Source organism: Myodes glareolus, chromosome 20, assembly GCF_982192425.1.
Source record: "Myodes glareolus chromosome 20, mMyoGla1.1, whole genome shotgun sequence".
NCBI classification, from domain to species: Eukaryota; Metazoa; Chordata; class Mammalia; order Rodentia; family Cricetidae; genus Myodes; species Myodes glareolus.
The window spans coordinates 46,534,138-46,556,162 of NC_142045.1; the positions used below are offsets into that span (position 1 = coordinate 46,534,138).

Consider the following 22,025-nt stretch of genomic DNA (forward strand, 5'->3'; position numbering starts at 1 on the left):
GATAATAGGCCAAACATTTTATAATTAATATAAGCCTTTGTGTGTTTCTTTGGGACTGAATGGTTGTGGGACCAGGTGGGAAAGTTCCTTCTACACAGGATCCCACTAAATTTCCCAGGCTAACTTTGAACTCACTTTGTAGACCAGGTTGACTTTGAACTTTTGGTTTTCCTGCCTTAGTTTCCTAAGTAGCTACAGCAATGGGCCTGCACCCCTAGGTCTGGCTAGTCATTTAAAGACCAAAACATTCTTTCTGAAAGATTCCAATGGATATTGTAATTATTTATCCAGATCCACCACATTCTAATCTCCTGTTTGGGGAAGTTTATTTACTTTTTGTTGTTGTTTTAATGATTGATTGACTGATTCTTTGATTTTATATCCCAACTGCTGTTTCCCCTCTCTCCTCTTCTCCCAGGTTCCCTATCCCTCTGCCCCCTCCCATATGGTTCTCCATTTCTGTTCAGAAAGGGGCAGGCCTCCTATGGACATCAACAAAGCACAGTATATCAAGTTGCAGTAAGACTAAGCACCTCCCCTTGTATTAAGGCTGGGCAAGGCAACTCAGTATGAGAATTAAGGTCGCAAAAGCCAGAAAGAGTCAGAGACAGCCCCTGCTTCCACTGTTAGGAGTCTCATAAGAAGACCAAGCTACACAACTGTTCCATATATGCAGAGGACCTAGGCTAGACCTGCACACACTCTGGTTGTCAATTCAGTCTCCATGAGTTCCTATGTGCCCAGGATAGTTGGTTCTGAGGGCTTTCTTGTGGTATCTTTGACCCCTCTGGCTCCTACAATCCTTCTTCCTTCTCTTGAGCAGGATTCCCTGGACTCAGCCTAATGTCTGGCTATGGGTCTCTGTCTCTGTTTCAGTCAGTTGCTGGATAAAGCCTGTCTGATGACCATTGGGCTAAGCACCAGTGGAAGGACATCTAATCTTATAATTCTGCAGGGTCTTGGCTTTAAGTCCTTGGACAGCACATATGAAGGCTGTTAGCACGGTGGTGGTACCAGAAAACGTTCTGAGATGTATCTAGGCTTGTTGTGATCTGATATATCACCCGTACATTGATATGCTGAAAACCCAGCTTCCAAGCTCATAGAATTGCCTTAAAGAAGCAGTTAAATCATGAGGATTTCACTTCATGATTGAGATTAGTGCCCTTACAAATGAGACCGCCCCCCCCCAAGGAGCCTGGGAGCATCTTGTGCCATGTGAAGCTTCACTGAGATGATGTTCTTGAACAGAGCCTCACCAGACCCCGAGTCTGCAGAGCCTTGATCTTGAATTTTTCAGCTTTCAGACAGCAGAGAAATAAAATCCTGTTGTTTAGAAGACAGCCGTATTACATCATCTTGTGCATTCTTCCACACATGCTGTCTCCTCAGTGTTTGTACGTGTACTATTTTTAGAATTTTAAGGTGGGGTATCTTGGGCCTGTTTTCCCAGGTGCTCAGCACACTCAATCATATTAATTCAGGTTTCTTTAGTTAGAAAACTTTCCCGATCTCCTTCGGGAAATAGCAGTCCTCTCTCTCACCCACAAGCTCTGCTTTATTTTCAGTACAGGACCCACTACACTGGACATATTGGATACGGAAAATGGGCTTGCTCTTCCAGAATGAGGGTTTAGAGCTGTCTGGGGTCCAGGTGAATAAACTAGTTGTTACTGGAAGTAAAAGAAACATTTGCTGGGGAAGACCAAGATTCTGGGTGTAATAATTCCTGCTTTTCTACCTGACTGCTGGGCAGAGCATTTTTCTCTACCCACCCGCAATGCATCGTTTTCTACATCAACATTCTTAAACGGGCTCCTCTGCTTCTAACTCCAGAGCAGAAAGAGAAAGGAGGAACGCGCAGCTGAGTAGGTGTGGGTGGGAAAAGCAATGCCTAGGTCAGTTAGAAGGAGATGCTATTACCTGTGGTCAGAAAGAAGTAGACAAGTATGAGGGACTGAGGGATATGTGGGTCTTAAAAAATGCTCAGGGGCGGGTGACAGGGAAATGTCTCCGACAATGCCATTGTAGTCCTTGGAGAGTCCTGTGGGAGGATCCTTTGAGGGCAGGAAAAGAACAAAATAAAAACTCAAGTAGTCTCTGAAAAACAACGACAATCCCCTGGGAGAGGTGCTCAAATGTCCTGGGCTATGCAGAGCGGCTAGATCCCTGGAGATGGATTCCACTTAGCACATGAGGAGGAAAGGCAACAGGACAGGGGTAGGGCCATGGGAAGGTGGCAAGCTCCCCCTCTTTGGCAGTTGTGTCTCCTTTGCCAGAAAACCATCAATCTACTGGACCTTCTCAGGGCCAGACTAAGCATGTGGCACCCAGAAAATTACAAGCCCTGAACAACCACATTCCTTCTCCACGGGATTGGCTTCTTTCTCAAGACTTGATCCTGACGTTTCCTTCTAGAACATCCATGGCTAGGGCGCCCCTGTCCTATTGCTTCATCGACAGTCCCGGCGGGCGGGGAAGGGGCAGTCCCTCCCACACCAGCGAACCTAAGAGCGGCACCGACTGCTTTTCCGGCGTCACGTTAGTCACCCTGCACCTCGCAAGACTCTTGCAAGTTCCTGGCTGGGTTTGGAACTAAAACTATTTCCAGAGGCTTTGACATAGCCACGTTGGCTACACAAAACTGCATCTGCGACAAGACAAGGCCATCAAGGCACAGACATTACGCTAAACTCTTGAAAACAGTCTGGGGAAGGCCCTCACTGCTCCTTGCTCAGCGTGCGGTGGAAGATGCTGTGGGACGCGATGTGACAGTCTCCGGCTCTCCAGCCCCAACCAGACCCGTGGGATCCGAAACGAGTCCAGCATAGCGGAGGGTGGACGTGGACCAGCCGCGCCCCACGCAGGCGCGGGAGCACAGAGGACGTGGCAGGGCGTGGCCCTGCTAGGGGGCGTGGCCGGACTTGAGATTTAGGGACGTGTCCTTGGTGGGGGCGTGGGTGCCGCAAGGAAAGGATCGTAGTTAGGGGTGCGGCTAAGTGGCTGGGACAAGGCAGAGCTTGCGGTGCTTCGTAGCTGGGGGCGGGGCCTTGGTGGGTGTGCGGCCTTAGCAGAGGCGTGGCGTGGCGGGGCAGGGTCGGGCTGGGCTGGCCAGGGCGTTTCCGTTGCACCGAGCCGCGGAGTACTGCCCTGTACCTCGGCGTGTGCATCGGTTCCCTTCTCGTCCGCAGTCTGCGCTCTATAGTCCTGGTGAGTGGCCGTGGTCCCGGGAGCGGCTCTTCCACCGAGGGCGTGGGGTGGCGAGGGACTCTTTCTGGGGAAGGAGACCAGGGCTCCTGTGATCTTCTCTCTCTCTCTCTCTTCCCGCAGCTCCGGCTCGCTCCTGCCCACAGCAGCATGGCCCAGGTAAGCCGTGCGCCAGCGACCGGGTCGATCGGGACCCTCTCCAGAAACAGCAGAGTTGGGGGAGATGAAGCTGCTTTCGGAGTCTCTTGGTCTCCGCTTTCCCTTCCACGGTCTGCTCTGTGCCCTCTCCGTGACCTCTTGGTGTCCCCCTCTGTATCCGCTCTCCTGTTTCCCTCGTCCCGGAGAGTCCAGAACCAGCTGGTCTGTACATGTGAATCGTGACGCCCCAAATCCAGAGTTGCCAAAATTAGAACCCGAGCAGGAACAGTTCTCTTGGTCATGTGAGGCGAACGCCTTTTGGCTTCCCTTATTTTTTTTTTTTTTAATTTTTCCCGCAGTTTCCTGTGTTTGAATACTGGGTGTGCACGGGCGGTTTCCATGGTGTTTCAAGGGCGCTTAGTCCAGCACTCTGCGCAGTTTGTTTAAAAAAAAACGGACCATTCATCAGTCCTGCTTTCTGCCCTGCTTCCTCCGCTAAAGGCACTGAACCAAAGTAATGAACTCGCGAGACGAGTTCTGAATTGAATTTGCCTTGGGACTCTTTCAGAAGTTGATTACCAAATAGGTTTTTGTTTTTGATACTGTTTTTTTTTAAAAAAAAATTTCGTTATATTTGTTAAGAATGTACCAAAGAAAAGCTAGTTTATATAGGAATTTGTTTTTTGTTTTGTTGTTTTTCAAGATGGGGTTTCTCTGTGTAGCCCTGGTTGCCCTAGAACTGGCTCCTCCTAATCAGGCTGGTCTTGATCTGCCTGCCTCTGCCTCCCAGCTGCTGAGTTTAAAGCTGTGCGTCACCATCGCCTGGTTTGTATAGTAATTTTAAAAGTTGATCATATGAAAACTTGATCATATCATCCCTAAAATATTCCACCCTGAGGCCTGGGTGGCTACACATCATAGAAGGTGGAAGCAGGGGGATCGGGAGTTAAAGGTCATCTTTGGTCATCAAGGGCCTTGGCTATAGGAGATTGTCTTAAAAACCTAAAGAATAAAACGTTTCCACTCCTAAACTAATTTCACACATCTTGCCAAAACTGACTGACTTGTCAGAGTCCCGACAATCTTTAGCCGACTCAAACATTGCTCCTGTGCATACACATGCTCTCCCATTAGTTCGGTAGTCAGGTAGCTTTAGTACAGTCGGATACGATTTCCTGGCCTGTTCCAAGAGAAAATGGAGGGATTAAGACGACTTTGGAACTTTGTGAAGTTTCTCCAGTGCTGCTATTTGTCGGCCTTCGCATTTCCCTAGTTCTCTCATGCTCCCTCAAGGGGACTGTGGGCTTAGGTCCTCAGCATCAAGTGTGTTATTGTGGGATTAGCTTTACTTTTCGGAATCGCGGTTCTCTTCGTGTGTGCTGGTGTGGTGACAGACATGGTGGTTTGCAAGCCTCTCAGAGAAGCTTCCTCTGTCCTTGCTGACTTGGCTTATTCTTCAAATCTCTCGTAAATTTCCCAAAGATGTCTCAAATGTTTTTGTTTGGACAAGGTCCCCATGTGTAGTCCAGGCTGGAGTAGAGTTTGCCTGCACTCTAAGAGTGGGCTTCCTCTTTTAATAGAATTGGAAACATTGTTGTATGTTGAACTTTCTGCAGCTTCGTCAGGAATCTGTGGAAACCACAGAAGTAAATCATTCTGTTAAGAACATTTCAGATTAGAATAGTGTTTGGTATCTTATTTTTGCGTTTGGTGATGAACAGAACGTGTACATTGTACAGCTGCTATCTCCCCTCTCCCTAGTGGTTTTGGGGACCAGCTCTCAAAGGGCTCACTCTGGCCCTTTACTCACTATGTAGCCGAGGATGACTTTGAACTCCTGGTTCTCCTGCCTCTCCCTCCCCAGCCGCTGGGATTTCAGGTGTGCACCACCATGCCTGGCTCTAACTGCGCTCTGCTGTCTGAATCCTTTGGGATCTAGTGACACTGGAGGAAAGCTGCAGCTTCTCGTTAGGTTTCACAGTTTCTATGGAAGGACTTTTGTTGACTTAAGGAGATAGGAACCAGAGACTTCCACTCCATGACATCTGGAGAGCAATGGGATCAGATTTCGATCTTAGAGGTGTGTACTTCAGCAGTTAAAAATTCATTGTTTAAACATTAGTGTCTCTTGCTTATTGAAAACTTGAAATGTAGCTTCCCACATAGTAGTAATTCTTCATATTTATGGACTTGAAATACATACTTATATATGAATAATCTCCTTTTATTTGTGTTGGGAAAGCACCATTTATGAAAGTGGAGAAATCCAGAACCACCATGTTTAACCATGGTGGTTTAGCCATGTTTAGGTAGAACACGAGTATGACCATCTAGCTAAGAACTGACTACAAAGAAGTGGCTGATCTCTGGTGGGACCGTGGATTTCTATCCCTCCCCTTCAGAGCCATCCTCTCCCCTTTCCCACTCTTTCCTCTTTGCCCCTTATATACATATTGTTGTATTTTTCAGTTACATATTTTACTTTTTGTTAGACAAATTTCTTCAACAAGTTCATGAATGTAAACGGTGCATTCCGGTTTCTCTTGCCTTGCTTCTAGCTCCCTCCCAGATCCCTCCCCGCTCTCCCAACCCCACCGCCCCTCTACAGGTTTTATTCCCCCCACATTCTTGTCTTTTTGTCTTAAAACCAAAGTGACTTAAACCAGGGCTGTCTGTGTGGTCCTGAGTTTGTAACAGCCCATGGAGCCTGGGGGGCGAGGGCTCACCAGGGTAATTTCCTTTTTCAGTAACATTTTACCTTAAGCCTATGAGAACTGAGGCAGAAGATCACACTGAAAGGTATATAATTTGTATTAGCATGCTTGGCAAATACACTCAGAACTGGAAGAATCCACAGAGTAACACCACGTGACCCGCTTCTTCATTGGTCCTATTCCTGGTCCCTTAGCATCAATGAACTGATTGTTTGATGGAGGAGATAGTTTAGTGATGGCTTTCTTAGTCTTCCTCAAAGAATACACCGTGGCTAATTGTATCTTTTATGATACCTAGGAAAAGTTTAAATTACAAATAAACTCTCATGTAAGCAGTTAGTGGACACTAGTTATTTTTAAATGTGTGCTTGAAAATCTTATTTGAATGAGTTGTATGATATAAACCACAATGTCCCTAATATTTTAGCACAACAGTGCCGCTACATGAGTCACGATTTACTATGGTTTTTGGATTAGTAGTAACATTTTCTACTATAGTAAATTTAAATGCAAACTCATTCAAATTATTTATTAAGAATTAACAAAGCTGTCAATGTTGCCTGAATGATCTTTATATAGTAAAATATGTGTGAGTCATTATATCTTTTTCTACATTTAAATTCTTATATAAATGTAATTTTTTCTTTACATCTTAGTAATGTTTCTTCAGTTAGACTTAACATATATTAGGCTAGATTTTTATTAGGCTACATTTTAAAAATTGGGTTCTAGAGCTTTTTTTTTTCTTGAATTTTATGCTGTTGTCTTAGTTAGGGTTACTATTGCTGTGATGAAACACCATGACCAAAAACAACTTGGGGAGGAAAGGGTTTATTTCACTTTCAGCTTTTTTTTTTTTCTAATTTAAAGTAGTGCGGGCAGGGGCTCACACAGGGCAGGAACCTGGAGGCAGCAGCTGATGCAGAGGTCGTGGAACAGTGTTGCCTACTGGCTTGCTCATCATGGCTTGCTCAGTCTGAATCCTGAACCGTCAACCCAGGGTTGAAACCACCTTCAATGGGCTGGGCCCTCCTACATCAGTCACTAATTAAGAAAATGTGCTACAGGCTTGCCTACAGCCTGATATTTTGGAGGGATTTTCTCTGTTGAAGTTCCCTCCTCTGCAGTGACCCTAGCTTGTGTCAAGTTGATGTAAAAGTAGCCAGCACAACTGACCCCCTATCAACCTGACACACAAACATCACTGCTAAGCTACAGCCTTTCTTTTCTTGTTCATCCCCAGGACCACACATAAATATCAACATATATATGTATACAATATATACATTTCAGATTTTAAAAAATCTGACAGTCTTTAAAAATTCGTTCTCTTTAAAAATACTAAGTCTTCCTGGCGTTGGTGGCATATTCCATTAGTTTCCAGCACTCAGGAGGGGGAGGCAGAGGCAGGCGGATCTCTGTGAGTTTGAGGCCAACCTGGTCTACAGAGTACATTCCAGGACAGCCAAGGTTCCACCGAGAAACCCTGTCTTGAAGTGCCCCACAGAAAAGTCACCTTCCCAAAGAAGCAACAGCAAAAATGCAACTCAGTCTCTTGTAAAAGCCAAAGTCGGCAAAACTTCAAAATCTCTTTAAAAGTTCAAGGTCTCTCGATTGTGGGATCATCTAAAAATCAAAAATCAGTTAAATACTGTCTTACTTTGAGAAGAAAGAAAAAGGGTGCAGGCAATTTGAACAAAGTGAAACCAAACTCCAAAAGTGTAACTCCATGCCCAATGTCTGGATCCACTCAGGATCTTCTGAGATCCTCCAAAGGGTGTGGTCACTTCCCCAGCACACAGAGCTTCTCTTCCAAGCTCTGCCTGGCTCTCCTCCACCTCTGCTGCTGTTGTCCCGTGGTGCCGGATCTCCAAAAATGATGGAGTCCCTTGCTGTAGCTGAGCTGCACTTTTACCAGTAGCCTTCCCTGGGCTCTCAACAGGACTCCAACCCTGCCTCACAGTGCCAAGGCTCAGCTGCCCTCCATGACCCCTTCATACCTTCAAAACCAGTACCTCTTGGATGACTCTTATATTACCAAGTTCAGCTGCCAGCGTAAGATACTACCTTGGCCACCTCTGGACCACAGTTTCTGTGTGCAGACACTGAGGAAACACTTCTACAATGCTTCACCTCAATGATGCTGGTCTCTTCTTACTCATAGCTGATTTGTTAGCCCCAGCTGACCAGCATCCATTGTCCTTGCAAAGCAAAGATTTTACTTCAGTGGTTCTGGTCTTTTGTTAACCACAGCCAGTTCTGCTCCAGTTGATCAGACACTAGAGACTCTACTTTCTACCCAGTAGAGTCTGTACTTCCTTCTGAAACCTCACAAATCAGGCATCAATCATCTGACAGGCCTCCATCATCTGCATTGCTCTCAACATCCTTATCTTCCAAGCTCCTACGGGAAGCTTGCCAAGCTTTGTGCATTCATTGGCTTTGGACCAATGGTGCAAAGTCTTCCACAGTCTTCCCCCAAACATCATCAGGTTGTCATGGAAATACTGTACCATTCTGGTAGTTAGGGTTACTGTTGTTGTGGTGAAACACCATGACCAAAAGCAACTTGGGGAGGAGAGGGTTTATTTCGCTCACAGTTCCATGTAGCAACACAGCTAGTTTTTCATTGTCTACAACCAAATGAATAGGCATTCCAGCTTACTTTAAATACTTAAACGTTTATGGGCTTGTTTTCTTTGGCTTGGAAAAAGAGTTGTCTGTATTTCATAGGCAAATGAACCATTTCATAAATTTAATTCAGTTTAAGGATGTAGTTTTCACATAATCAAAAATTTTTAGATTTATTTATTTATTATTTATTATGTGTACACCCTTCCTTCCATGTGCGCCTGCACACCAGAAGCGGGCACCAGATCTCATTATAGATGGTTGTGAGCCACCGTGTGGTTGAACTCAGGATTTCTGGAAGAGCAGTCAGTGCTCTTAACCACTGAGCCATCTCTCCAGCCCCACACATAATCAAATTTTAAGAATTTAATTTTGAGAACTCTGAACTTAGTTTTATTAGTTTTGCTGTTCCTAAAGAGTTAAAGTATTCACAGAGGCAGGAATGTCATGAAAACATAACCGGGCTCCGTAAATCTTCAGAAGAAACTCCAAGAGTATCAGTTATCTCAGTCGTATATATTTAAACTGTATAAGGGTTGGTTTGAAAATTTGGGGGTTGGTTTAGAATTGTGGGCTCATAATAATAATTTACAAAGACTCTTTCAGAGCTGGCAGGAGCCAGGTAAACAAGAACATTTTCCACGAGCTTATTACAGAGGATTCTCTAGACACTGACTTAGATCCAGGTCAGTTTTCTCTCAGCTGATCTCTGGATTCGGGACCAAGGTTGCTTGTTACCCATGGCCTCTGCCACCCTGGCTCAGGATGTTGCCGTTCCTGATCCCTTTGATTCTGAGATTTGAATTCTGAGAAAGTCACTTGGCTGCTTTGCAAGACGCTGCTCACTTCATTGGCACCAGCAAGCCCTGGTTTCCTTAAGGCTTTTCTGAGCTCCTTGGAAGACCTGCTCCAGTGCTTAAGTGACTTAGTGATGTGCGCCGATTTTCTTCCTATAATGCCTTCAGAGTTCAACATAGAATAAGTGTATTTCTACATCATAGATCCATTTCTGAAAGATACTTAGTTGTATAACTGTTTACTATTCTGACATTGCACAAAAGCATTAGTCGAATTATAATTAGTGCTCCTATGATCTTTGCTTTAAATATGTTTTGGATCCATCCTTTCTGTCTAGTGTTTACACAGTACATAAACATATAAACCCTGAGCATTTGACTTCGTTTCTTTGGACACTTGTTTCTGTTGTCTTTACTTCCATTTGTTTGTGGATCCTGAATGTTTGGATAGTTGCTGCATTTCTGGGGGTTATGGAAGAGGGGTTGCTGTGTTGAACTTGGGAGGGAAACTTTATCACTTAGGAACCTGTTCTGATAATCCTGGGGAGTGCTCCACTACCACCAAGGAAGTAGACTAGGCAGTGGCTAGGACTTCATCATCACCATGCCGGGCACAGCTGAGACTGAATAGGAGGGACCTACGGGAGAAGGGGACAGCTTTGATAAGTGAGGTGGTGGTGGTTGACGAAGGGCTAGGTGCAGATCAGGATGGATGGATTGCTGAGTTTAGGTTTGGGCGGAGAAGAGAGAAGTGGATTTGTTGAATTTGAGTTCCTATTTAATATTTAGAGTCTACACTAGGGAGTTCACAACTGTCTTTAACTCCAGTTCCAGGGGATCAAATGTCTAATTCTGGCCTCTGGGCACCCTTACTCCTCTGGTGCACATAGACTCACACAGGTTCACAGGCATACACATAAGTTTTTAAAAAACCAACAAACAACATTTTAATGGGGGCTGGAGAGATAGATGGCTCAGGGTACGTGCTTTCGTAGAGGATCCAGGTTTGCTTTCCAGTGCCAACAATGCTTATAACCATCTGTTGGTAGCTCTGTTTCTTGGGGGTCTAATGCCCTGTTCTGGCTTCTGTAGGCACTTGTGTGGTGCATGAACATACATGCAGGTAAAACACTCATATACATAATTTTAAAGATTTGGCTACATTCCCTACTAAACAGCAAGGTACCCACACTCCCTAACTCCTCTCACTTCTGTTGATGTTTATATTGTTTGTCTCTGCCTAACTAAACAGCACTAAGACTCTCTTCTACCTTAGCACAGTTTAAGTCATAGTCACTAGATTTGTACTTCTTAAATACAAGAGGAAATGAAGCTTCAAGCTGTTGACTCTTTTATAAACCTGACTGTTTTCTGATTGCCTTGCAAATGAATTGGTTGGTTCTACCACTTTCCAAGTGTTCACAGAATGCCCTGCTGAAGGCTTAGGTGAAACAGCAGACTCTCCCCTGCCTTAGGAGCTCACGGGAGTTGAAGTTCTTGCACACATCCGCAGAGGAGGGGCCACCCTTACTATAGGGAGCTTCTAAGAGCACTGTGTTACTTTTGATTTTACTGATGTTTGCCAATGGAGGATGTGCCTCACTGTCAGGGAAATTAAAAAAGATTAACATCAAGGATATACCATACCAAAGATTTTCTTTTTATAAAACTGGTATTGGGGACAGAACTCAGGGCCTCACATATACTAGGCAAATGCTTTACCACTGAGCTATGTCCCCAGCCCTCTTTTTGTTTTTATTTTGAGATATGGTCTCAGTAAGTTGCCTGAGCTAGCCTGGAAGTTACTCTGTTGCCCTGCACTTTTGTTCTTCCTATCTCAGACTTCTGAGCAGCTGGGATTATAGACATATCCTACAAAACCCATCTCAGAATTCTGTCATGTTTACAAACCCTGATTTTGTTACTGGGGCTTTTCTGCCACTGTGCATATAACTTAAATAGTGATCCTGTTGTTCCTGACCATGAGAAAGAGCCCATGGTAGTTGGGTGGTTTGACCGACTGAGATGAAGCAAAAAGGAAGAAGGCATGAGAGGGAGAGTGAAGGTCTGGAGAGCAGTAGACCAAGGGCTTGGAGCCAGCCTTCCTCTTCTGACAGGGCCAGCGCAAGGGTTGCGATTGTATGTCTGACCTGGATGCATCACCTGTCCTGCGAGAAGTAGGGGTTGGGATCGTATGTCTGACCTGGGTGTTTTTTACCCCATGGTTTGTTAGAAGTCCTGATTTTTTTCTTGGGTTTATTTCATTGTGCAATGCACAGTCATGTCAGGCTGACTTTTCCATCTTTTCTTAACCATTCAATTATTCAGTGATTAAGATTTTTCCCCATCAGTATCACAGGGAATATTGGTGAGCGTTTAGTTTGTTCACCCAGTTGCACCTTCCTGCTTCATGGGGAGGGGTACAGAACACTCTGTCTTCCTGTCTCCCCACCTTTCCAGACAAGAAAGCTATTGAGCTAAGGAGTGGATATTTTTTAAGATGAGAATTAAAAAGCGAATTCTAGGTTTTGAACAGATGTTGTCTAAGTAGGTTGAGTAATTCCTTTCCTGGGGAATTGGTGATGAGAGATGAAGAGAAATGAGGGTAAACTGAGGCTGAATGAGGCACCAGATGAAGCTTATTCTGTGGATGAAGCTTATTCTGGTGGACTATGGAGATTTCCAGAAATGGGAGCCTCTTGGATGAGTCCCTCAGAATCACATTGCATTTTGTGTGGGTAGCAAGGGGCAGGCAGAGCCCTGAGCAGGGCTCTGTCCTCATGACTCAGATGTATGACTCACGTCTGGTCTCCTAGTGCTGCCATGTGACCTTGCTAGCCCTCGATGGAATATAGTAAAACTGAATCACAGTTTCTAGAAAGCTCTTAAGTATATGGCAGGAAGTTATGCCTTCTAGTCAATAGCTGAAATCTTTACAGATGTTTTCCTCCTTCTACCTCCCAGGAAGTTTCCTTCAGTCCTTAGGCCAGGCATATTTTTTTGAGACCAGTGTCTTCTATCTTTGTGTTCAACCTTGCCCGTGCTTAACTCTGTCTCCTTGCAGTTTCTTCATAACTTACAAACAAATCAACATTTCTGCTTTTCAAACTATTTTACAAAGCTGATTTTTACAAACCATTGTTTGTGAGATGTGGTTTTCCCGAAACAATCCATCTCAGCATCCTGCAGGACCCTTTGCCACACAGGTCATCTGTCACCTCCCGTCCTCTTCCTCTGGGCTGTTCCTTCCTCTCCTTTCTTCTGTGAGCTGAATTGTTTTATGTTAACTTGACACAAGTTAAAGTTGTCTGAGCAGAGGAAATCTCAGCTGAGAAAATGCCTCAATAAGATGGGGTTGTAGTCAAGCCTATAAGGCATTTGTATTTGTTTGATTTTTTTTTTTGAGACAGGGTTTCTCTGCAGCTTTGGAGCCTGGACCTAGCTCTTGTAGACCAGGCTGTCCTTGAACTCACAGAAATCCACCTGCCTCTGCCTTCTGAGTGCTGGGACTCAAGGCCTGTGCCACCACCACCCAGCTATAAGGTATTTTCTTAATTAGTGATTGATGGGGGAGGACCTAGCCCGTTGTGGGTGGTGCCATCCCTGGGCTGGTGGTCCTAGTTCTATAAGAAAGCAATCTGAGCAAGCTCTGGGGAGTAAGCCAGTAAGCAGCACCCCTCCACGGTCTCTGCATCAGCTCCTGCCTCTAGGTTCCTGCCATGTTTGAGTTCCTGTCCTGACTTCCTTCAGTCATGAACAGGGATGTGGAAGTGTAAGCCAAATAAGCCCTTTCCTCAAGTTGCTTTGGTCATGGTGTGTCATGACACCATAGCTGGAACATTCTGGGAGCCTCTGTCCCATCCGTCTTCTTGCCTTGGGAAGCCGTTCTGCACCACATGATCAAGGAGCCACAGGCCCATGGCTTGGAGTCAAGTCCTAACTGCTACGTAGTTGCTTGATGGACACTGAGTGACTGGCTAAGCTGGAGTCGTTTTCAGAATTGCGGCTCCCTGAGACAGTCTCCATGGCACCCCGCAGAGCACTGGGCCCTTTGCCGCCCTCAGCAGAGAGCTGTTGCCCTTCTGATCCGAATCCTTGTTCCACCTACTTTTCCCCACCTTATTATTGTGGTTGCGATGTCCCCGTTCCTGTAGCCTAGCCACCGTCTGTATGACCTTGTCACTCACAGCCTGCCCTTTCCCCTGCGTGCCTGCAATGGACAGACGCAGGGTCGCTGTCCAAGTCTGAATTCCAAGCCCAGACCAGCGGCTCCGACTCGGTTCCTGCCCATCCCCCGTCTCACGGTACTGCAAAGTTGCATTGGTTCAGTTCCTTCTTACCGTCTCTGCTGTTAGTCCGGGAGAGTCTTGGCTGTACTCTTAGATAGTCTGTTCCTTTACCCCCATCGCTGTCAGTCACAGTGCTGAGCAGAGCTGACTTGTTCCTGGCGCCATTGCCTACAGCGTTCTTTATTGACTGCAGGCTCAACTCTGCTCTTCGCGTTAGCTTCTGGAGACCTTTCCCGTGCTGACTTTCCTATCCAACCTGATGCTTTTCCCAGTCTGCTGTAGCACTTAATCCTTTCCCCAAAGGCACAGATCATTTTCTTCTTGTGCGCTTTAAATCATGCTGACAGTTAACCCCTGCGACTGTCTATTTTTATGACATTGGCGACTTTACAGGCAGCCTTTCAGTCTCCCTTGGGCTGTCCCCGACCTCAGTTTCTTCTCTCTCCCGTTCTGTGCTTTCCCTGGCATATGTGTGACTCTGACCAGCCTTTCACCTGCTTGCTCGGCTGCTCTTGGCCACTGATGTGCCTGCCGCTTTCCTGCTTTAGGCATCATGGGAGATTAGTAGGAGCACTTCATGTAGCAATGGGAAACAGGAGGGCTTGGAAAGAGGAGCGCCCGTCATGGCGCTTGTCTGGCGCACAAGTTACCAAGTGTTCTCAGAAACCTCTGAGCTGTCTGAAGACTCCCAGATCTATAGGCCTGAGACTCAGTATGAAGTCTATGTAAACTGGGAGCTACACTTCCAACTGAGTGTTTAGAGCGGGGCATCACATTTTAAAGCAGGCTCAGATTGAAGTGGGAGAGCCTTAGCAAGGAGGAAGCCTGCAGGCCTGACTGTGAAGCAGGCGGCCTTGGATACTGTTGTCGGCGTCTGGGTGTCTCCTCCCCTTCACGGGCCCTGTCACTTCTCCCCGGTGCTCACAAATCCTACCAGATGGTGAATTTACTTAGAGGTCAAACTCAGCACCGAGCAAAGGGAAACTGGACTGTCGGTGTTACTAGCTTTCTGACGTTGGTCACAGTGTGAATAATACTGCCGTTCTGTCTGTCCCAGGTTCTCAGAGGCACCGTGACTGACTTCCCGGGATTTGATAGCAGGGCTGATGCAGAAACTCTTCGGAAGGCCATGAAAGGCTTGGGTAAGTTGCACCTGTTCATTCTAAAAGACCAAGAAAACAGGTGGAAGGCGTGTACAAATTCATTCAAATAATGCAATGGTGTCTTAGACCATCCTGAAGATTCATTCTCTAGAATGTGATATGCAAGTGACATCAGCTCTGTATTCTGGGATCGCCAGTCCAGCTTACACATAGTATGAGGGAAACTGGTAGCTCGGGGGCCTTGCCCATCACGTGTCCACGTCTCCTGCTTCAGGGCCTCCCCCCCCCCCACTGCCCCAGTATCTTTCTAACCAGTTTCTGACCTCTTGAGGGCTTTTGTGTGTAACTGGCTGATCTGCTCTCAGACTTCTACACCGGATTCTCGTTATCCTCACCTTGAAAGATTGCCCATGGCATCCCCAGGTGCCGTTTCAAACCCATCTCCCACTGCTGCCTGGTATCTCGGATCCAGCCAGGCCTGGCTGTCTGCTATGCATGCAAGTCCCACACTTTTCTATTCTGTGAGCTTTCACTTTATTCTAAGCCTGTCCTTACATGGCTGCCTTTCAGAAGTCTTCATCTGTCAAGACTCTGTTGGGTACCTCCTTCCCCCAAACTCCTCTCTACTCTTGTTGGCCAGAAGACCCGACTTTGCGTCTCATGTAGCACTGGAACCTCCCTAGGGTATTTGCCGTTCTGCGTTAGCTCACAGCTCTCTATAGCTTTTTAAGTTTTCCACCCGAAATTATCTATAATTTGAAGCCAGGCACTATGGTTTTTTTTCTTCTCTCTTTTCCCGATACCCAACACATTATGCTTTGTGAATAGCTATTACTTGGGTAACTGTGTAACTATGCGTGAAAGGTAGGCACACCAATATTTTAAAAGCCAGGAGTGTTTGTCCAACTGAGGATAGAAGGTTAGGTTATGTGCATGTGTGTGTGTGTGTGTGTGTGTGTATGAAACATGATAGTTAAATCCTCTTTTATATTTTCTTTTGTGTAAGCTGTGTCTTATATTTTTATAGAGTGCATTAAGAGCACAGAGTGACTGCTGAGCTAATTGGAGGTTGCTTAGAAAATAGGTGTGTGGGAGGCAAGCTGTCTTTGTTAACCATCAATTCCAGGCACTGATGAGGAGAGCATCCTGACCCTGCTGACGTCTCGAAGCAATGCTCAGCGCCAGGAAATCGCTGAGGAGTTTAAGACTCTGTTTGGCAAGGTAAGACCACGACCCAGCCAAGGTGGGAGTGGGAGTCCAGCTGTGGCTTTTAAAAGAGTTTGAGAAGTAAAACAGTCACCCCAGATCTGTAAGGAAGTTTTTCAGGACCCCTCCTCTCCACCTCAAGGACAGGAGAATCCTTAGATGCTTATGCCCTCAGGAATGGCACAGGGCTCTCCTGTAACTTGCTCACCTCCTTCTGATGAGGTTAAGCTGTTCCTGGCTGATCAGCAGATCAGTAGATGACTAATAGAATACACGCCTTGTACCAACACATTGCCATACGGTGTCGTTTAGAAGATAATAAACAGTCTCTCACAATTGTCTTTCCTTGTTTCATGCTTTTGGGGTGTAAAGGTATTAGTGGCCCATGTTGTTAACTGCCCTTGTCCTTCCTCTGTTTCCATTATCTATTTATTTTAGGTATATATCTGTATTACAATAATAGGTATATGCCTGTATTGCAATAGCTATGAGCCTGTATTGCAAAAATAGGTATATGCTTGTATTGCAATAACAGGTATATTCCTGTATTGAAATAACAGGCATATTCCTGTATTGCAATAATAGGTATATTCCTGTATTGAAATAATAGGTATATGCCTGTATTGCAATAATAGGTATATGCCTGTATTGCAATAATAGGCATGTGCCTATATTGCAATAATTTTAATATATTTGATTTCAGTTCTATTTGATTAACAGTTCAAAGCAAAAGATGAAATCTTACTGAATGAGAACATATGTGAAATACCATAATGTAGTTTTGTTATTCTGACAACTTACACTTGGCATTTCACTGAGAAACAAATGCAGTGCGGAACTAGGAAGTGTCCTTTTGTGTTTCTGGGTGGACTCCAGGACCAGTGTTCTCTAGGGAGCTGCAGTGTAGCCCATTGGTAGAAGGTGTCTAATCCCAATCCTGCTGCCTGGTGTGCTGGAGAAATACTGTGTTCCTTTTCATTAATGATTGCACACATTCCCACACTAAAGGTACCCCAGCATATGCCTCTCAAAGCATAACAATGTTCATTGACTATATATTGGAATGTTAATAATATACATTAGAATTTTATAGTAAAAGAAAAGATATTGCTTGGATCTTATAAGCTAAATCTTGCCCCTAAGAATATGTTTGTGAGTTTTGAGAAAATTTCTTTTGCTTTTTTGTCTTTTTCTTTCTGGTGCTGGAGGTCCAACCCAAAACCCTATACATGTGACACAGGGCTCTGTCACTGGGGCGTTCTCGCCCTTTGGGGGAGCTTTGCTAATGATATTTCTGAAAGGACATTGGAAAACCATGTGTACTGAGAATGCATGCTTTACATGGCCCACGTGCTCTGCCACAGAGCAACTTTGCTTCTTAAACTTTTGGTTTTTGTGCGTGGGCTGAGACAGGGGACTTGGGGATCTTGAGGCAGAATCTTGCTGTGTAAAGCCAGACATAGTGTTGTAGGCCTGTAATTCTGGATAATTCAGAGGTTGAGATGGGACCACAAGTTAAAATTTTACTTGGAGCCAAGTATAGTATCCCAACACTTGGGAGGCATAGGAAGGTGAATCTCTGTGAATCTGAAGCCAGACTAGTTTACAAAGTGAGTTCTAGGACAGCCAGAGCTACATAACAGTGAGAGACCTTGTCTCAAAAAAAAAAAAGGGGGGGGGAGGAGAGGAGGAGGAGGAGGAAGAAGAAGAAGTAAAATAATGATGATGATGATAACAACATTCCCACCTGGGGTGCAGAGTGTATTTAAGAACAGCCTGGACAGCTGCCTCAAAATTTATAAAGAGCTGGGAATGTAGACTGACTGTAGGGTGCTTTCCTGGCATGAGGAGAGCCTGGGTTTCATCCTAGTATCAAAATTAAAGAGTCACATATTTCTAGGCTGACTTCTTGCCACAGTCTCCCATATACTGGAGTTACAAGCATATGCTAACGCACATATTAGCCTGCTCTGTAAAGGTATTCCATTTTATTTTAACACTCGAAGTTAAGGAAGACATCTTTAAACTCCTTCGTAGGTAAATACCGCTGGTCGAGGTGTGGGTAAAATGTCGAAGTTTCATTCCTTAGGGCGTTGTTTAGCACAAATAGCGTCTGAAATACTTGAAGAAGCAACGTAGAGAACTGGCTAGAGCAAAGCCGTCCTTCCTGTGTGGGACGAACGTGGTCACTGAGTTTGTGTTGTCTGAGCTAGGACCTTCTGGATGACCTGAAGTCAGAACTGACTGGGAAGTTTGAGAAGCTGATTGTGGCTCTGATGAAGCCTTCGCGGCTCTATGATGCCTACGAACTGAAACATGCTCTGAAGGTAAAGGGCACACGCATGGGGCCTTCTTTCTGCCTGTGTTTTATTTGACTAATTTCAACAAAGGATGCTCAGGAGACAAAACTGTGGGAGTCAATAAGAAGTAAAGGGGTGTGTCATTTAATCTTCTTGTATAGTTAAACTCAAAAATACTGTCTAAAATTTTAGCGTGGTGGAGTTCTATACTTCCATTTTATCTTTAGGCTTTGGAAAGGTTACAGATGAGATATTTTAACTTTTAAAATAAAAAGGCAGAAGTTGACTGCATTGAAACATTTGCTCAGATGCTGACAGGAGCGACTTGTCCTAAGTGGGTTCTGAATCGGTAGACAAAGTAAGCAGCTCAGGGATCCCACCCGCACAGCAGAAGGACAGGAATCACCCAGACAGGAGGCTGAATTTGCTGAGTGTCTGTGCTGTTCTGCAATTACAGTTTTGGAGCAAATGACACCTTAGGACCTTGAGAAAAGGGCCTTTTAACAGAATACATCTCAAACACTGTGAACAACTCAGATTTTCCCATAGGACGAACTTAGGTATTTTATTGTTTGAGTTTTTGAAAAGAAGCAGAAATAGAAACTATGTTATCTTAAACAGAAAACCTAAATTTAGCCGCATTGCTGCTTATCTGTTCTGACGTAGCAGGGTAGGCATGACGTCTATAAACACAGAAAGGGAAACCAGTTAAAACTGTTTGTCAGAAACAGAAAGTGAGTTCCTGCAAGAGACCCCATTGTCGGCCATCTTTCTGTTCTGCTACCCGAGACAATCTGTCTAGGCAATAAGGGTTGATTTTGGCTCATGTTCACAAATAACTGGCCCCAAGGTTTTTGGCCTGTACCTAGGCAGGAGCCCAGAAAGAGAAGAGACAGTTGTTGTCTCATCATCTCCTTTAAAGACATCCTCCAGGGACCTAAAAGCTTTTTAAGGTTTGGTTAGCAGCCCCTGGTGCTATCTGGTGACCAAACTTTAACATTTGGGCTTTTAGGAGGACAGCATTGAAGATCTTAACTTTAACGTTATGTTTGATGGATATAGAAAAGTAAACTTTAGTTTTTTGTTGTGCAAAATGAAAAGTAAAATAGAATTAGATAGAATCAGATTGCCACTGGAAAGAAAATTAGTGTAGAATTTGTTAACTCTGTAGTAATAGACCACGTATACAAAGAAATCCATGTTTTTTGGATATTTTTGTAATTATGAAATTTGGATAACATTCAGGGAAATAGCTTTCCTTTTTTATTTTATTGATATGTTTTTGCCATTAAAAACAAATCTTCCAACAGGGAGCTGGGACCAATGAAAAAGTATTGACAGAGATTATTGCTTCAAGGACACCCGAAGAGCTACGGGCCATCAAACAGGTTTATGAAGAAGGTAAGCAGCTGGAGGCCACCGCCTTCCCATCCTCATGTGGCTGTGGCCCCTTGTAGTTCTGATTGTTGACTGAATGAACTGTGAGTCCGTCAGGCTGTTCTTCTTCAATAACAACAGACGGCAAACAAAGTAATCAAGGAACAAACTTGACAACACCTGTAAGGGAGATGCAGTTTGTTTTTGCCTGAGACTTGCAGACACTATAGGAATAGCCTGGCCTTTTCTTCTATGTTAAGTTTCTTCAAACAAATTCAACTTTATGCTAGACGTTAAGAGCTATGTAGAAGACATTTTGGGAGCAGGAAGAAAGACTGAAACCCTTTTCCAGATTGGAGTTGATAAGACATTGATAAAGGTATGTTTTTCATCTGCTGGGAGTGCTTGACTAAAGTGTCTTGTATTTTTGGATGTTAGTTTTCATGTAATCTATTTTTTTCATCTGTGAAAACAAAGTCTGGATTTTAGTCTAGTTCATATGTCAATTCTTTGAGTGTATTCAAGTCCATGAAATGAAAATGAAGAGAGTCTGATCTTGCCCGGTTTTTATGTCATTGGACTCAGCCTGGAATGTTAGCCAGTGATCGGGGCTCTCTGTGGGCAAAGCTTATAGAATTTAGATGTGATGTTGTTAACCCACCAGGTAAGAACAGTGTGAAATCTATGGCTACTAAACCATTACCCGAGTCTCTCTTTCCAGCTTCTCTTTGTAGCCAAGGTGGTGGCTCCCGCTATGGCTGAGGTGACACACATATCTTGAAGTGGCAGTTTATCTGCTGTCATCTTCAGAGCTCTCTGTCTAGGGTGCTGATGCTGAGGCCTGAGCATCTCTGATGCTGTAATTGTGCTGGCTGCATCCTGCTCAGTGTGTTTCAGGGCACGACTCTGTGTCCACTGCTGCCCCGAGGACATAGAAGGCATGCACAGTTCTTGTCCTCCGTGAGGTTAGAGTCAGTAGCTAAAGGATGATGAAATTTAGAAAGTCACGCATGAAAATATTAATTCAGAATGCAGACAGGAGGGAGAGGACATCGCAGATGGGTCTTAGGGAGGCTTCATAATACAAATGAGATATTTGGATTTCAAGAGTAGGTGACGTACTGAGTGTTCATTGAAAAATGCGTGGAAGGAACGAGTCGAACGTACACACAGTGCTACTTTATCTAGCCTTAAATGTGGAACTTCCGACATTGGCGTAGCACAGATCAACATGGAAGGCATTATGTAACTTAAGTGAAGTGAGCTGGGTGCAGAAAGACAAACACTCTGTGAGGACATCACCTGGGTAGGCTCCAACCAAGTGATAAACAGGTAAAGCTGTAGAGTAGGAAGTAGCATGGTGTTTGCCAAGGCCAGACAGGAGAGACGGTGAAGAGAGCTGGTGAGAGATGGTGCTCACCGGGCAGTGAGGCGGGGGGACGAGTTCTGGGGATGCGGTTGGAGCGTGGAGACTATTCGTAGCACCGTATTGTACAACTGAAATTTGCTAAGGAACTAGAGCCTGAGTGTTTCACCATTCACAGGAAGCTACATGGGGGCACCAGTAAGCATTTCACAGTGTATCAAGTACGATGTATACCTTAAATACACACATTTATCTGTTTATTTATTTATTTATTTATTTATTTACTATTCCTTGTCAGTCAGCAAACTGGGGAGGAAAGGCTAAGATGGGTCTCCAGTACTAAAGGTAGCTTTGATCATCAGTTACCATGGACCCTGTGCTGAGGAGCACAGACTGGGGGATCTAACGGAGCCTGACTGCAGGGAGGAGGGCACATGTGTGTCTGTCATGGGTTGGTAGGGCGTGTAGTGAATCTGCCTGCCTGGAAGATGAACACGGCTGTGAGTCGGCCGTATAATGGCTGATGAAATGTTGAAGGAACAGTTGAAGGAGGGAAGGGGGTTTGAGGCTGGATGTGTATTGTATCGATAGCTCTGTAGGGAGGCAGTGAGGAAGTTGTATAGTAATTATGGCACCACCTCCCCGAGGTTGCGGGGAGGTGGTGGCATGAAGAATGCAAATCAGAGCAGCCAGTGTGTGTGGGGGATTTGGTAACTAATTACGGGTACTGGAGTAGAGGAAGGAATCGGATGCTTACAGGCTTTGTGTCTGGTTCTCACACATAGAAGGGTCAGGTTTTTGAAATATTCCTCTTTCAACCACTGATTAAATATTTTGATGCCTTATAGCAAGACCATTTTAAAATAGCAGCTTGAGAGTTAGCTAAAGGGTCTATGA

At 44.9% G+C, this 22,025-nt stretch overlaps 1 protein-coding gene across 1 annotated transcript in view; it reads left to right on the forward strand.

Moving 5' to 3' along the window:
* Positions 1-3,071: 3,071 nt before the first annotated feature.
* The window catches only part of Anxa5 (annexin A5), a 29,274-nt gene continuing 10,320 nt past the window's right edge, over positions 3,072-22,025 (forward strand). Inside the window, exons 1-6 of the mRNA XM_087899534.1 lie at positions 3,072-3,210; positions 3,331-3,366; positions 14,834-14,918; positions 16,006-16,100; positions 18,299-18,412; positions 19,696-19,786. Of these exons, the coding sequence (XP_087755660.1) occupies positions 3,358-3,366; positions 14,834-14,918; positions 16,006-16,100; positions 18,299-18,412; positions 19,696-19,786 (394 nt within the window). The 5' untranslated portion in view covers positions 3,072-3,210; positions 3,331-3,357. The remainder of the gene's footprint in view (positions 3,211-3,330; positions 3,367-14,833; positions 14,919-16,005; positions 16,101-18,298; positions 18,413-19,695; positions 19,787-22,025) is intronic.